The sequence below is a fragment of the Callorhinus ursinus genome, unplaced genomic scaffold (assembly GCF_003265705.2).
Source record: "Callorhinus ursinus isolate GAN/ISIS: 27379988/994484 unplaced genomic scaffold, GSC_fseal_2.0 scaffold1, whole genome shotgun sequence".
In the NCBI taxonomy this organism is placed as follows: domain Eukaryota; kingdom Metazoa; phylum Chordata; class Mammalia; order Carnivora; family Otariidae; genus Callorhinus; species Callorhinus ursinus.
In genome coordinates this window covers 72,517,417-72,534,133 of record NW_027397063.1, presented here as the reverse complement: position 1 = coordinate 72,534,133, position 16,717 = coordinate 72,517,417, and the positions used below count along the sequence as shown (strand labels likewise).

General features: G+C 35.5%; 1 protein-coding gene across 5 annotated transcripts in view; it reads left to right on the top strand.

Moving 5' to 3' along the window:
- The window catches only part of VPS8 (VPS8 subunit of CORVET complex), a 254,459-nt gene that overhangs the window by 26,449 nt on the left and 211,293 nt on the right, over positions 1-16,717 (top strand). For all 5 annotated transcript variants that reach the window (XR_012379318.1, XM_025877364.2, XM_025877349.2 and 2 more), the window contains exons 6-10: positions 1,792-1,824; positions 2,780-2,834; positions 10,879-11,003; positions 13,005-13,091; positions 15,414-15,481. Coding sequence is in view for 4 of the 5 variants with exons in the window: in XM_025877364.2 (XP_025733149.1) it covers positions 1,792-1,824; positions 2,780-2,834; positions 10,879-11,003; positions 13,005-13,091; positions 15,414-15,481 (368 nt within the window). In the remaining variant the exon portion in view is untranslated. The remainder of the gene's footprint in view (positions 1-1,791; positions 1,825-2,779; positions 2,835-10,878; positions 11,004-13,004; positions 13,092-15,413; positions 15,482-16,717) is intronic.

Genomic DNA, 16,717 nt, shown 5'->3' with positions numbered 1-16,717 from the left:
TGTAAAGCTAGTTATATTTTGGGGTATCTCTCCTGAATAGTTGTTCAGTAATGCCTTCAGCCATGTGGATAGTGATAGAGATGTCAGTAGGATTGCCTGGGGCCTTGCTCATCATGGCTTTGTAGTCCATGCGTGGATGACACTTAGGAGAGATGAAACTTTTGGAGTTGTGAATGAAGGTCACAGCTCATTCACAGATAAAAGTACTATCACAGATGACTATATTTTAAACTAATTCAAATTAATTTTAAAGGTTATTTGTCACTTTGATGATCACCTAAGATAGTAGAGATACCCTAGCACAATGTCCCCAAATGTGTCCACTATAAGCTCCTGACATGCCGATTAAAATGCAGATTCCTGGGCGTCGCCCCAGACCTACTGAATTGGCATCTTTAGTAGTATAGCATAGGGGTCTGCATTTTAACAGGTATCTTAGATAATTTTAATGTAGCCTGGCTTTTGAGAATCACTACTCTAAGATACAGAAATTTATATACTAAATTTCTATAATCTCTAAAGTGCTTCCCACATCTCTGATTTTTTTAGCTTTTATTTTTTACACATATTTTTTATTTTTTTGTTTGTTTTTGAGCTTTTAAAGTAAGCTGACTTCTTAATGAAATCAGAAGTTACTTTATGTTCTTCATCTGCTCTCTCATTCTTTTTCCCTATCCAGGACACAAATCAATCATTCATCAAATATTTATTGCATGCATCTTAATTGTCAAGCATGTATACTTAGGTATACTTTATACACACATATCCATACAAGGTTGGGTATATCCTGCTATCCAGAACATTGAACATGGCAGCCTTGTGATTGTTCTTCCTTATATTCCTGTGCACTGAAATAAGTTTCTTGAGTTAGTTCCCAGGAAGCTCTAAAGTTGTATAAAATAGATTCTGCCTTCTGAGAAATTCTAATAACTAGTTGACCACATTGAGAGGGACAGACAGAAAAGAAATGTAGAAGTGTTACTAAAGGGCCTGGCCTGGGAACTGAAGCTGAGTTTGAGACACAGTTCTACCACTTCTTGAATAAATTTGGGCAAGTCAGTTATGTTCTTTAAAATTTCTGTTTTCTTAATCTGAAAAGTCAGAAAAATACATGTTTTATCTCTCTTGCAGTTTGAGAACCAAATAGTGTAATATATGTATGTGAAAGCTTTTTGCTACTACGGTGCTTATCATTGTAAGCTCTTATTATTCAAAGTTACAAAAGCATCAAATAGATACCTTTACGTTTATATGATACTTTACATTTAATTTGATTCTCAGGACAACTCACTGAGGTATATAGGGCAGTATTTGCTATTTCCTTTAACAGATGAGGAGACTAATAACCAGAGGGTTAGAGAGGGTTAGGTGACTTTTCCAAGGTTACTGTACAGAGTTAATTTTTTATTTTCTTATGCCTGAGGACTGACTGAATACACCCTACTTGGGTTTAATTGAGGGGTTATTGGATAATCGACTGGATAGGAAGCTTAGAGGAAGAATATTTTAGCATGTTTCCCTTTTCTAAAATCTTTAGGTACTGCTATTGTTTTAACTTATAGTGCTTAGAGTTTATTCACATTATTGAAAGTGGAACTTCTTTCCTCTGTTTTTCTTTGTTTTCATTTATAATCAGTATCTTTCCTAAAGCATTTGTTACAGTTAGTAGAATAAAATAATCCACTCTCGTGCTCTTTATATTTTGTTGTTATGTGCAACTTCTGTGGTTTCTCTTAGTTTTTTGTTTTAAAATGAGAATATCTTTTCAAATACTCTTTTAATTTCGCTTAGGACAAAGTGGATGCTGGCTTGCCTACAGCAATTGTAAGTACACTTTAAATAATCCTTTAAAGGTAAGCTTGGGTTTGATTGGGTTTTCTTAGATTTATTCTTCTAATGTTCAAAGTTATTGCATAAATTATGATAAAATCATAGGTCATTTACTGTCAGTAATCAGATTTAAAATTTTTCCATATTGAATGTTCTCTTCCTTTCTAGTGTATTGTTATTCTTCAGGCTTTTGTTTGAGAAGCATATAATGGAATAATGATTAGCCTTTTCCAGATTTATTTATATATGGTCGTCCCATGCCCAAGTAAATTTGCTCCTTCTGTAATTCGGCCTCCCTTTGGTTATAAGGGAGTGGAAAACAGCATTTGGTGAAATCACTTCGTGGTAAATAGTACATTTAATAGTTCTGCACTCCCTTGCCAAGCCTGCCAAATAGTAAATCTGTGGCGCGATCATAGAGAACTGGGGGATATTGAAAGCACACTAGTGCCTTCTTTGCTTGAACACTTCCAGCTGTCTCCTGTAGCTTTCTTATTAGTCAGTCAGTTGGTGAGGAAGTGGGCTGAATTTTGAATATTTCTGGTGCCTTTTGGCTCCTGTGAATAAACTGGAGGGCTTTCTCACCCCTTTCCCACACCTCATAGCTGGCTCTTGGTGGGGAGCATAAGTGCCTCACTTTGGACCCCTGAATTTTTGTTTTTTTTTTTTAAATTGCTTTAGAGGAAGCTAAGTGGTGTGTTTTTGCCTATAATGTTGAACATATGATATTTTGATATTGTTACCCTTGGAGTAAATTTAGAGGGATTCCCAGAAATAAAACGTCCTGAGTTTCATTTCCCGTTTTGCCTCCTAGATGAAATTCTCCTTATTTATAATAGTTGGTATGTCATCTGGTGCCTAAAGGAAAGAAGACCGACAAATTCAACGTGGATTGTTTCAAGATCCTTGATGTAATGTTTCAAAATGTAATCTTCCCTTTTGTTCTCAGGCAGTGTCCAGTCTGATAGCTGTGGGTACATCTCATGGATTGGCTTTAATATTTGGTAAATTTTCTAAGTACTTTCCTTACTGTAGATATTAAGTATCCTTTTGGATTTTATCTTTTAATCGTTGTAAACTTTGTTTTCTTGTGAAAAAAATCAGAAAAACTTGAAAAGTAGAAGTCAGTAGGTTTTTTTTTTAAATTATTTATTGTCAGAGAGAGTGAAGGAGCGTGCATGCGTGTACATGTGCACAAGCAGGGGGAGCGGCAGGCAGAGGGAGAAACAGGCTCCCGGGACGTTGCGCATGGAGCTGGTGTGGGATTTGATTCCAGGACCCTGGGATCATGACCGGAGCTGAAGGCAGACGCTTAACCGACTGAGCCACCCAGGCGCCCTAGTCAGTAGTTTTGTAGTTAAAATTACTTGACCCAAGTTCATTCTGTTGCTCATTGCAAGTTTTTCTTCTCCATGAATTTGTAAGTTATCACATCATATCTTTTGACTCTGCAGACCTAGACAGAAAGAATATAAAGTTGAAAGGGACCTTGGGTTGTCCTCTTGTTTGCCTCAGTTTGTGGTGGTGGTGATTTTTGATTCTAAATCATATCCTAGCAGGTATTCTGAAAGATCTTGAGGAAAAGAGAGTCACAGGCTTTCTCAATAATTTTTTGTAACTCAAACTGACAGTAAGTTCTTTTTCATTTACATTGTAAATCCCTCTAACCTTAAAAATTTCTATCCTATAATCACATTCATTTATTGGTTGAGAAGAAAACTTAACATTCATTTGTATAGTAGATGGATAGTGTTAACTATTTTCTCTTTTTTTTTTTCCTACATGAGACTAAATAGTCCTAGTTTCATTATTCTTTGCATTACTTTTGAATTCAGTACTATGAGCAGAACATCTTCTGTTTTTTTATTTAAAGACTATTAGATATATTTTTCTGTCATTTTTAATGTTCTCTTCTGCATCTTCAGTCTTTTGCATCTCTCTTAAATGGAATTCCCAATAAGATTGTATTTTAGTGAAGAATCTACAGTATATTATATAAGGATTACCTGGGAACACTTTAATACACAGTACTACAGTACAACAATTTAATCTCTGTTGGCCTTGCATCATTATTTACCGTATGAATGAAAAAGTGGTTATTTTCCCTTGTTTTTGAACAATATGAATTCTTTTTTATAAATATGCTAAAAATCTTAATTATCATGTGATTTTATTTTATTTTATTTTTTTTTAAATTTTTTTTAAATTTTATTTATTTTTGAGAGAGAGAGCATGAGAAGGGGGAGGGTCAGAGGGAGAAGCAGACTCCCCGCTGAGCAGGGAGCCCGATGCGGGACCCGATCCCGGGACTCCAGGATCATGACCTGAGCCGAAGGCAGTCGCTCAACCGACTGAGCCACCCAGGCGCCCTATCATGTGATTTTAACAGTCTTTTAAGAGGTGATTGATTTAAATAATAGAGTTATTATTTGGGAGTGTGAAGAATGAACACAAAATATAATTCTCTTGAGAGAACTTTAGAATTAATTCTTTGAATAATTTTTTTCTTATTTCATAATTGATATGTGTTCATAGTAGAAAATTTCAATGAACAAACGGTTGAAGATATAACAAACTCTACCGTCCAGGAATAATCCCTAACATTTCTGTATGGCCCTCTAATCTTTTTTTTTTTTTTGTACGAGTGTGTGTATATGTACACACCCAAAATGGAATCATGTTAATTTGTAACCGGCTTTTTCTTCATAATGAACATCTTTGCATGTAATTATATATTCATCTGTAACATCATTTTTAATGGCTACATAGTATTCTTTTAAATGGATTCACCATAATTTAGCCATTTCCTACACTAAGACATTTGGGTTGTTTCTTAAAAAACAGTATAGCAATGAACATCTTTGTAACTGCATTTTTGTGCACATGATTACTTCTTTAGAACAAATTCCCAAGGTGGGGTTGCTTAAGGACAGTTGCTTATAAACATTTTATTTTTTATTTTTATTTTTTTCCATGTTTCATAATTTAATTAAATAGGAACATTTTATACACTTCTGATATAACCTAATCGCTTCTAGGAAGTTCTACCAGCCTCCTCTCCTATCAGGTGTAAGAATGACTATTTTCCTGGGGAGGCATAATTGGTGTTAGATTGAAAGGATTTGGGGAAAGGATCGTAAAAGGACCTTTAGTTTAGTGTCCTTATTTTACAATGAGGTGATTGAGAACTAGAGAGATTAAGAGAGATACACAGAGCCAAGTTCAGAATCAAGAAGTACTGAATCCCAGGTCAGTGCATTTTCACCATTCTCTATAATTCTGTCCTCAGAGAAAAGGAGGCAGATTCCAAGGTACATGAAGAAAAGAATAGAAGAACTAAGATGAATGAGAATCGAGTACAATGTATATGTTTATCTGTCAGAAGAATGCATGTTGAGTTTTTGTTCCCACTTAACCAGTGTTCACTTTTCCTCAACTCCGTCCTCTTTAACATCCCTTCCTTACCACAGGGTTATAGGAATATGTGTCTGTTTATAATCAAACCCATGTAGAGCTACTGCAATGAATTAAATGAATACTTTAAAAATAAAAACCCAACAGAGGAGAAGAGTACATTATCTTTTGCTACTGTCTTCTGCTACTTCTTAATTTCCTTGGGCCTGCTTCTTAATTTTTTTTAGGTCTCAACAGCATTGCTGTAGATATGATGAAATGGTAATCTTTCATTACAGTCTCATGGGAAAGGAAGTATGCCAAAGTGAACATTTTGAAAAAGAATCATAATAATCTGGTTATGCTTTGGGTTTTTTTTTTTTAAAGATTTTATTATTTATTTATTTGACAGAGCACAAATAGGCAGAGCGGCAGGGAGAGGGAGAAGCAGGCTCCCCATTGGGCAGGGAGCCTGATGTGGGGGATCATGACCTGAGCCGAAAGCAGACGCTTAACCGACTGAGCTACCCAGGCTCCTGCTTTGGGTTTTGAATCATGCAGTTAGTAACTTTTACTCAATATTTCTTGTGGGGATCTGATTATTTGGACAGTGAGTTTTAACAAATGGATTAAAATTTGCCTGAATGACAATAACAAATGGCAGAGTGATGATACTATGAAGTGTCTAGATTAGAAGTCTGGGTTAAATCTGATCTCATTTAAATATCTTTGCTGATCATAGGAAAAGTGTAGCAGGAAGAATTGTACTTGTTTTAAGTTAACATTAGATTCTTTTTGGAATAGAGGCCTGGGTCATTAAAATAGTGATCATTGTAAGCTTCTTAAAGGCGATGTATATTGCCTATTTCAATGGACTATAGGTATGTGATTATTATTATGTATCTTGGTTTTTTCCTATAATATGGGAGCTCAAAATTCACATCTTCATAAAGATGTGTCCCTATTCCAAGGCCCTTAGTTTCCTATTTTTTGGGGGTTGTTAGTATACTGAAGTAGATTATCTTTTTGAAGTTGTTTTTATTTCTATCAAACTTCCTGGACTTGGAATTACTCACTGTGCTATGATTTGGATATTATGCATTTTCTCTTTCCCATAATCAATACCTGAATATAATCATAAATTGGTTAATCACATTTAGTATCATTCCCGGAGATAACTAAAGGTTGTCTCTTATACTTTTGAAATTTTACCTGTCTTTCCTCTGAACTTTTGAACTGATTTCTTGCTTTTCTCTTTCTTTTGATCTTTTCTCCATGGATTCAAAGGAAAAGGTATAGTAATTTTGGTTTGCATGAGTGACTGTTTTTCTTTTGACCTTTTTAGTGTTGAAAGAGAATGCTGTCAATTATAGTTGATGCCTTCTTATGAAATGCTTACTGAAAAAAACAACAACAGCTAATTGAAACTGGTTAAAGCAGGGAATGTTAAAAACTATAAATATATGCATACTTTCAAGGTTTTATTTTGATTGAAAATATACAAATACTGATTTTTCTCCTTAATCTTTTGATACAGTCCAAAGCCTTTTCTTTTAGTTTGTATCTGCCAGTTGGAGGTCAGCAGCTCTTTTTTTGTAATAAACTGCATCGGTAATGCATCACAAAGAATTTGTACTTTTAATTAAAAAGGAAAAAAGGTAGAAGCTTAGGCATCTGTGAATCAGTTGAGGAGTACAAAATTGTAGATTTTTTGTCCCCCAAATTGTGGATTTTTACCAAAGAACTCTTCAATCTTTGACCTTTATCTTGTCCACATCTTATTTCATGACAGATTTTCAAAGACACACCTTTACCAAGTTTTTCATGAGCATTCATTTAGTTTTCATGGAAACAGTAGCTCTTTCTTTTTCACTCTATTTCATCAGTTCACCTATTGTTTAATTAAGTTTTTAAAGTCCAGTAACATTACAGTGGCATGAACAGGTTTAGAAAAAAAATGAGCAGGTTTAGAACACAGCTAGCTTACTGTAAGCATCAGCATTCTAGGTGATAGCCAGTTAGCCGTGGGAATTCGCTGTGTCCCAGGCTTCCGTCAGTGAGCTTTACAGAGGGGTGAGGACTTGAATGCTGTGTGTTGGGTGGAGGTCAGGTAAAGTGCTTCTACTGTTCCATGATCTTTAATGAAAAATGTTTTGTACTACCTCTTTTCTTATTTTCTTTTGGTCTTACAGAATATTTTAATATGTACAAAGGGTAAGGAAAGAGTAGTATTGAATGATGAATGCTGGCAATGAGAGCTCTATACATACTATTAAATTTGATTTCTTCTAGGATCTAGTTATTTCCTTCTTTGAAGGTCTTTGGGAACTAGTTAAAGCAAATTAGGGATGAAGAAGTAGAGGATTGGGTCAATTTTGGTATATAGAAAGAGCAGAAATTCTCTTGAAGTATGTTCAGATTTAGATTTTATGGCTATTACAGATTTATACATTACTTCTGGCTTTTCTTTCCTATTTAGCACATTACTCTTAAGCCCAGAATATGCTGAGGAGATCTGCCCTAAGCAACGTATACTTTGAAAGATAGATTAATAAAAGAAATAGGTATAATTCATTACAGTGTTTGTGATAACTAGGCTTCAAGTTGTCTTAATTGGTAAGCTATTATCATTAATAATAATTCCTTGCATTTTTGTAACATTTGATAGTTTTCACATTTTTCATAGGCATTTTCTTATTTAAGCTCTGTGCCAACTCTGTGAAGTTTATAGGAAAGCTGATAGTCTCATTTCATATTTCTTGCCTAGAGTTATTTGCTTTATAAGGACCCACTCCAATTTTTTTTAAAGCTAAGTTGACAATGCCAACCAAATGTGATTTTATGTGACTCTGTAAATGAAATTAGCTGTATTGCTAATTTAATGGTTTCTCCCAACAATAGATAAAGCAGACTTTGAGAGTAGGGGAAAATAGAATTTTTCCTTAAAAATTAAGGTGATCAGGAGCTCCCTGGAGGAGTGCAGGATGGAGAGCCCTGATTTTTTTTACCTCTCTTGCTTCTGTCCAGGTCCTTCTGTTCTTTCCATATAACTTTAGAATTCAAGTGTTTGGAAGAGGTTTATTTTTATTTTTACCAAATACCCTTTTCCAGAAGTGTCCAGAATAATCTGGGATACGGAATGTTAAGTTACCTTAGCAGAAGAAACCTCTCCCGTAAGATTCTGATTTCTTCTTTACACAGAAATTCTACCTTTTCTGAATTTAGTCTAAATTGCGTGATAGCAGGTTTGTTAATATGGTACCATAAATATAGAATGTATAAAGACAGCAGTAAGAATTGACAGATATCTTTGTGGAGTTAAAACCAGAATACATTTTATACACTGTCCATCACCTCACTGCTGTGCTTACTGTATAAAGTGACATTATAAACATAACAAATACATTGTAAAAATCAAGGGAAAAAGTTAATGTTTTCATTAACACAGTCCCGTGGGATGTAAATTCATACATATTTCAGGAATGACCAAGCTTGATAATTTGGTCCCCTGTGTTGCAGCTAGTTTGTAGTACACAGGACCCATAGGAAAGCAGACCTGTTTCGGTTTTTAATCTAGAAATTTTTCTTCCTTTCTTTTATTTCCTCCCTTAATGGTACCCTTATTCTTTATCATATTCCCACATTCTCCTATTCTTACTCTCCTTGAGTTATAAGAATACTTAAAATAGTCTAAAGTGTGAACTTTGTTAAATCTGAAAGCAGTAGTGAGTGTCTTTAAGTATTGGTGGATCAGAACTGTGTACCGTTTGGATCTCAAAGCACAGATTACAAAGGATCCCAGCAGGATGCTATTTAGATACTGCTCTGTGCCTGAAAGGCTGGCAGTCCAGACTCATGGGGTTCTTTGTGAGGCTGATAGGGAATTTCTGTCTTTGTCCTCTTACTTTCATTCCATCTGTTGCCTCCACACACGGCCCAAAGTAGTGGTGTGTATATATATGTGTGTGTATCTATATGTGTGTGTGTGTGTGTGTGTGTGTGTGTGTGTGTGTGTGTGTAGAACAGTGTTGCCTAACGATCCTATCTTGACAGTTTGCAAAATAAGATATGTGGATAAATCCACTAACTGTATGAGGCATCCCTGACAAGATAAGGATCATGGATAACACTGTTTTGGCAGGCAATTTCAGTAAAGCAAAAATAAAATGAGGTGTTTTATTCAGAGTTGGAAAAATAGAATAAAGGAAATTTTAATAATTTGGATCAAATTGGGAGAGGAAGGAAAAATATGTGAGGAAGGAAGAAAATCTGTCATTGTAATCGTTCTAGAGGTGAATAAAGATAATGGCATTTTAAATACATTTTAAGTACATTTGAATATTCATCTTAGAAGGCTAAAAGCCAAGATGATTTCAGAAAACATTGAATATTTTCTGTGTGCCAGATACAGTGCATCCATTAATTGTGTCAGAACTCTTTTGGGAGATGGGGATTGCTATTTGAGCCAGTTTATGAACACAGAAAAATGTTCTTACAATATTCACTTTGGATGGGCAAAAAGTCTACATAGTATTATTCCCTAGATCTGACAATGAATGTCTTTAGGTTCTTTCTAATAACTAGATTTACCCTTAGAGAAGGAAGATTTGCAAATGTGGAAGCTATTCAGATGATTGTCAGATGCCTCCTGAGTACAAGGCACTGGGCTAGGTATTCTGGGAGTGTTAGTTCACTTATGATCTTAGCCCTTAGAAACGACATGGTCTAATAGTGGAAGTAAGACATAATTACCTCCAAAGAATAGCATGTAAGTAGTTAAGGCAGGCACAAACAATTGCTGGGTGAGTTCAGAGAACTCCAGATTGTGCAAATATGGTGAGTTTTATTCCCCCTAAACAGTTAAATTTTGTAGGCATGCCTTCTTATACTTGAATTTTTTGTTTCATTATTTTCAAGTGGGCACAATAATGAACTCTACACAAAATAAGCATTGCCTAGGAGAAGTCTTAGAGGAATTTCTTTTACTTATTAGATAATAAATTTTAATATTTGAATGCCTCCTGAAGAAAATCAGAATTGACTAAGGCAAGATCCTTACTCTTAAATAACTTAATCTAGTAAAGATTTGAACTATTTGCTTTTAGCATATCAAATGTTGATGCTTGAGAATAATTTTCTTAAGTAATTTAAATATTTACTCTGTAATTTTGTTTGCACTGTTATTTTGCATAGGAAACCTTTTCTTTGTGGATAATATAAATGTAAATTCAGCCAAATTCTGAATTAATAAATTTTGATTTTTGAAAACTTAAAGCTACTTTAAAGGGTGGTATTCTCTGTAACATTGCATCCTGAAAACAGCAAGAAATACAATTTTAGAATGAGACAGATGAAAGATCATTCATTTGTTCAAAGAGATAAAGATTACTTATGGATTTTTTTTTTTTACTTATCATTAGCAAGTTTTATATTCTTACTTGTAGATCTTGGTTTTTTCTTCATTCTTAGTGTCTGATTCAATGCCCAAGCATCTACTACATGCTCAGTAAATACATTAAAATGAATATAACTTCATCCTTTGATTCTTTTGATTGTTGCTACCTCCCAAGTCTTTGAAAACAAGCTGATACTAAATACATATTTTTTCACTCCTTTCATTTCTTTCACCTGATTTTACAAATATGCTTTCTTTAGATCAGAATCAAGCTTTGCGACTTTGTCTGGGTAGCACTAGTGTTGGAGGTCAGTATGGAGCCATCTCTGCCCTCAGTATCAACAATGACTGCTCAAGACTTCTCTGTGGCTTTGCTAAAGGACAGGTAAATGTGAACTTTATTTTATCCATAAGACAATGTTAAAATCATTTAAAAAAAACCCAGTATCTCTATACCACCTGACACCTGTCAAAATGGCTAAAATTAACAACACACAACACAGGAAACAACAGATGTTGGCAAGGATGCAGAGAAAGGGAAACCCTCTTACATGCTGGTGGGAATGCAAACTGGTGCAACCACTCTAGAAAACAGGATGGAGATTCCTCAAAAAGTTAAAAATAGAACTATGCTATGATCCAGCAATTGCAATACTAGTTATTTACCCAAAGGATACAAAAACACAGATTTGAAGGAGTTGATGCACCCCGATGTTTATAGAAGCATTATCAACAATAGCCAAACAATGGAGAGAGCCCAAACGTCCCTTGATTGATGAATGGATAAAGAAGATGTGGGTGTGTGTGTATACACACACACGTGCGCGCGCGCGCGCACGCACACACACACACACACACACACACACACACACTGGAATATTACTCAGCCATCAAAAAGAATGAAATCTTGCCATTTGCAACTACATGGATGGAGCTAGAGTGTATTATGCTAACTGAAGTAAGTCAGAGAAAGACAAATACCATATGATTTCACTCATATGTGGAAATTAAGAAACAAAACATAAACATGGCAAGGGGAAAAAGGGAAGCAAGCCATAGAGACTATTTTTTAAAAGATTTTATTTATTTATTAGAGCATGTGAGCAGGGGAGGAGCAGAGGGAGAGGGACAAGCCGACTCTGTGCTGAGCATGGGGCCTGACAGGGGCTCGATCCCACAACCCTGAGATCATGATCTGAGCCTAAACCAAGAGTCAGATGCCCAATCGAATGAGCCACCCAGGCACCCTTAAGAGACCCTTAACAATAGAGAACAAACTGAGGGTTGTTGGAGGGGAGGTGGGTGGGGGATGGGCTAAATGGGTGATGGGTATTAGGGCACTTGTTATGATGAGCACTGGGTATTATATGTAAGTGATGAATCACTAAATACTACTGAAACCAATATTACGCTATATGTTAACTAACTAGAATTTAAATAAAAATTTGGAGGAAAAAAATGAAGTGTGATAACACTGGAGCTAGGAGAAAAGCATGGGTAGGAGAGATGAGGGCACTAAGTATGTACAAAGCAATTGTTTAGGCAAAATGCAAACATAGCTATCACAGTCCATTTGTTGATATTTGGGAATTCACTGCATTGAGTTCTGTACATGAACTCATGTTGGCAGGAGTACCTGGATGTGAAAATAAACTTGCATTAAATTTACCCAGTTTGATTAATTAAACAAACTAGTATTTCTAGATCAATATCTCAAAGACCAAAATTTATAAAGTGACATGTCTGTAGAGCTAACCTTAGATTGCTTGGTCTAACTTTCGTTCAGTTTTTAATAATTGTCATCAACTGAGCCAGAGTCTGTGTTTTTTAATATCTTAATTTATGAGTCTATATAAGTAAATAGCTTTTACAAACCGACCAGGCTGTTATATCAAAATTTACTTCCTTATAGTAGCATAGGTAATTCTTGCTGCTTTTTAAATACACTATATTCTGTTTTCACTATTCTCATTACTGTGTTCCTGGATAACTCTAAGAATTGCTTTCTACTTCTGAAACTGGCAATAAGTTTTGGCTTTTCTCATGTGACTTATACATCACTAGTTGGTTTGGCAGTGAGCCTTTCTTATAATTTTTACCAGTGCTAAAGAGATTGACTCATTGAAGAAATTTTGTACTTCTTGGTGTAAGAACAATGTTTAAAATCTGAAGGGAAAAGTAGGTAGGGCAGGATGAAGGGAGATGAAGATGGAATAAAAGGCCCTATGCTTTAATAGATCTGCAACCTTCGATTATGTTTCAACTTCATAATTTTTTGCCTGCCATGTTTATAGACCAGGGATGGATTATTTTAGCCACAAGGCTGGATACTTAAGTCCAAAAAAGAGCAATAGATTGGTTTTTGAAGCATTTAGTTGTCTTACAGATCACGATGTGGGATCTGGCCAGTGGAAAACTTCTGAGATCAATAACAGATGCTCATCCTCCAGGAACAGCAATATTGCATATTAAGGTAATACCTGTTTTTTGTTTAATAATTTTTATTATATTTGTATATGCATTTTTAAGCACATTTCTTTATAAACGGAATCCTTGAAAATGAAGTTTTCTTTGACGAGCCCAGTAGGATGCTTTGCAGGTTAGAACTGGAGATGGGCTAGCTACCTTGGTAACATTCAGCTGCACGTTGGGTTGACGTCTGATAGAGCAGCAGAGAGAATAAACCAATATGTTCCCAGACCAGAGGTTGGCAGCAATACCCTGCTGAAAAATCATATGGAGATTAAAAAGTTCTTTTTACCTTTTGTTCAGTCCCCCAGCGTTGCTCTGTCACACTTCGTTGGGAGTTACCTGAGGTTCGGGGCGCCAGCTATGAAAGAACCAAGGTTTGCTTTATGTTCAGAAACAGCTCTCTTGGTTTATTTTCTTTCAGGCCTCTAAGGGAAAAGCATTAAGATTTGAGTCTTGGCTTTGTCCTTACAGGTCTGAAAAAAATAAGTCAACTTAGGTAACAGATTTCATTTATAAATACAATGTGAACTTTGGTTTGTGTATGTTGTCAGGCCCATGTTCAGGAGCATAAAAGGTAAAGGACTGTAACTAGGGAAGTCTAAAATCAGATCTTCTAGATTTTAATCATGTACACATTTGGTTGCTTAGCTGTGCAGACCTCTCTTATCCATACATATGCTTTTTAAAGTCTGTAAGCATCTGGAGTTTATGTGTCTGCATCTAGGTTAGTTACATAAAAGTCTTTTGTGACAAAGCAGCATTGAAGCCTTTAGTAACAGTGAAAGCAACCAAGACAAGAGTAGAATGTCCCCTTTTTCTGAACATCATGGCAGTTTTTCTTGACCTCTTTTTCTATGGCATGTTATAGTTTGTGTTTATGTCTTCTCTCCCTTAATAGATGAAGATTTTTGAAACCTGAATCTGTTTCTCATTTATTTTTGGATTATGCATGGTAGCTGCTCAATAAACGTTTGGTTGAAGGGATAACTAATTGGTGGTGTTTGTAAAAGGACAGTTCACTTACTGAAAAAAGCAAAATCCTTGAAAGAAACAGGAAACAGAAGAGGTAAAGGCAGAGAGGAAAGAGAAGAATGCAGCTGAGGTTGATAGCATAGAAATAGTAGCCATTGTGTTGCTTGGGATCGGTGATAAAGGCCTTGCATGCAGACACTGTAATATTGGAATAAGAGGTAGCAAGTGATACATATATGATTGAGTACTTCCAGAGTCTTGGCTTGACAACAGCCACTTGCTCTTATTCATTGTTCTCCAAACTTAACCCTATATCCCAGCAATAACAACTTGGGCTTACATCCTTAATGCATATGTGTGTGTGTGTGTGTGTGTGTGTATTTATTTAAAAAATATTACAAATGTAGTACTGTACTAATATTTAAGGACATTACAAAACACATAGATAAATAGAAAATTAATAAATAAACATGCAAGTTCAGTTGATTTTCCTACATTCCAGGTATATACTTCCCACTCTGGCAATTGCTCCATGAGGCCTTGAGAGCAAAGGTGTGGGTCTTCTTTGTTATGCCTGTGTGTGGGAAGAATAATTTTACAGTAGTCTCCTGTACCTCAACTGTCCCTAAGAGAACAAAGACATGACATTTAGGTTGGCTCACCAGCCTTTGGGGTTAGGGAGACCGGTCACTCTAAGTGACTCAGGTTATTCAGTTTGTATCCTACGGTGTTCACATTTACCATACCTCATAAACCCTTAGGACTGTCATTGTGAACATTAGTTGTTATTTTGAGTTTTCCAGAGTTGGTAATAATAACTGAAGTATAATCTGTCAAATAAGATCAGGAGGCAGCACATATTTGGAATCGTTCCATAAAAAGTATTTAAACTATTTTAAGTATAGTGGATTAATTCTTCAGTTAGAAAACATATTAAAGTTTATTTCCCAAAGATAGCAAATATCTTTTACTATGTCTTTGTTCTTGAAAACAAGGCAACTGCAAATATATCTAGCATCCCCTATTCAGTTTAATAGCAGCTTAGAAAAAGTTAATGTTAAGAACCCAAGTGGAGAACTTTAGGGCTTTTATGAGTCATAGTTTGTATTTTTCTTTGATCCTGATGAAAGGTAGGTTTGCTTTTTTAAAGCCTCAGTTTTTTAAAGATAGCCATTTTTATTCTGAATATTGGTAAGTTTGTATATTTAGAATGATGAACTAAATCGAGGTGATTTCAAATGCTACTAAATGTGTTGTTTTTAGATTTTTAAGATGTTATAATTTTTTCCCTTTTTAATACTTGACTGGTTGTTGAAAAATCTCTAAGAAAGTGAATTTCTTCTCTGTTTAGTTTACAGATGATCCAACTCTTGCAATTTGCAATGACAGCGGAGGCTCTGTTTTTGAATTGACATTTAAGTAAGAGACTAAAGGACATTTGTTGACAAATGAAATGAAAAGACTAGCTGTGATTTAATGACTTGATGTTGAACGTGAAGAGGTCTGGAAAACCCATGTGATTACAAATAGGTTATGGCTGTATATTATGACTTGGAGAGGCTTATAGAACATTTGGAGATCCAGGCCTGGCCACCCAGAATTCTTTCTCAGTAGGTCTGAGTTGGGATTCTGAACTCCTGCTCCCCAGGGAATTCATATGAGATGTCAATCTTGGGAACCATAATTCTGGAGTATGTCACTAATTTTGGTTTAGGCCCCAGGCCCAGTTGATTATGTATAGGAAGGTTTTTATTGCCTTGGAATTGCCCTATTTCTCTATAAGAGCGAAGACTGTCTAGATACATGGGAGGAAATTTATGAAGCAGAGTTTTTTTTTTTTTTAACAAATAGAACATAAAATTCAATGCACATTGTGTTTCCATAAGTTCTCAAAGTAAGGACTATGTTTCTTATATTTCTCATACTTTCTCACATTGCTGAGCCCAAAGTAATTGCTTACAAAGTACTATTTATTCTGCTAATGTTTAGTGAGCATCTCCTATGTGTAGGCATTGTTCTAGGCACCAGACTTGCAGCTGTGAACCAGACAAGGTTGCTACTCTAATAGAACTTACATTTTAGTTGAGGCGGGGGTAGGGACATGATAATAAATGAATACATAAATGAAATAACTTCAGATAGTTATGAGTGCTTTGAAGAAAATAAGACCATTCAACTTGCTGGAGTGTACTTGAGGATAATTCAGGAAGGTAACATTTGAGCAAAGACCTGAGTGATAATCTGATCAACAAATGCAAAGATCTAGAAGTGTTCTAGGCAGAGGGATGTTCAAGCACAAAGGTTTTGAAGTGGGCACAAATTTGGCTTGCTGGAGCAACAGAAAGAAGGCAGTTGTGGCTGGAGCGTGACTTTGTTAGTAATGGGAAAGAGTGAAGGCAGGAGCCAGATCATATAGGACCTTTGAAAACGTGGTAAAGACTTTGGGTTTTATTTTATGTACAGTGGCAAGCCATTGGAGTGTTTTTAGGAGAAGAGTGATAAGTCTGACCTAGACATTACAAAGAACCTGCTGATGTCCTATGGAGTTGGATTGTTGGAGGCAAGAATAGGAGTTAGAAGGCTATTGTAGTCCATGCTAGAGATCATAGCGCCTTGAATCATTACTAAATCAATTCTGAATTTTTTGGTTACCTT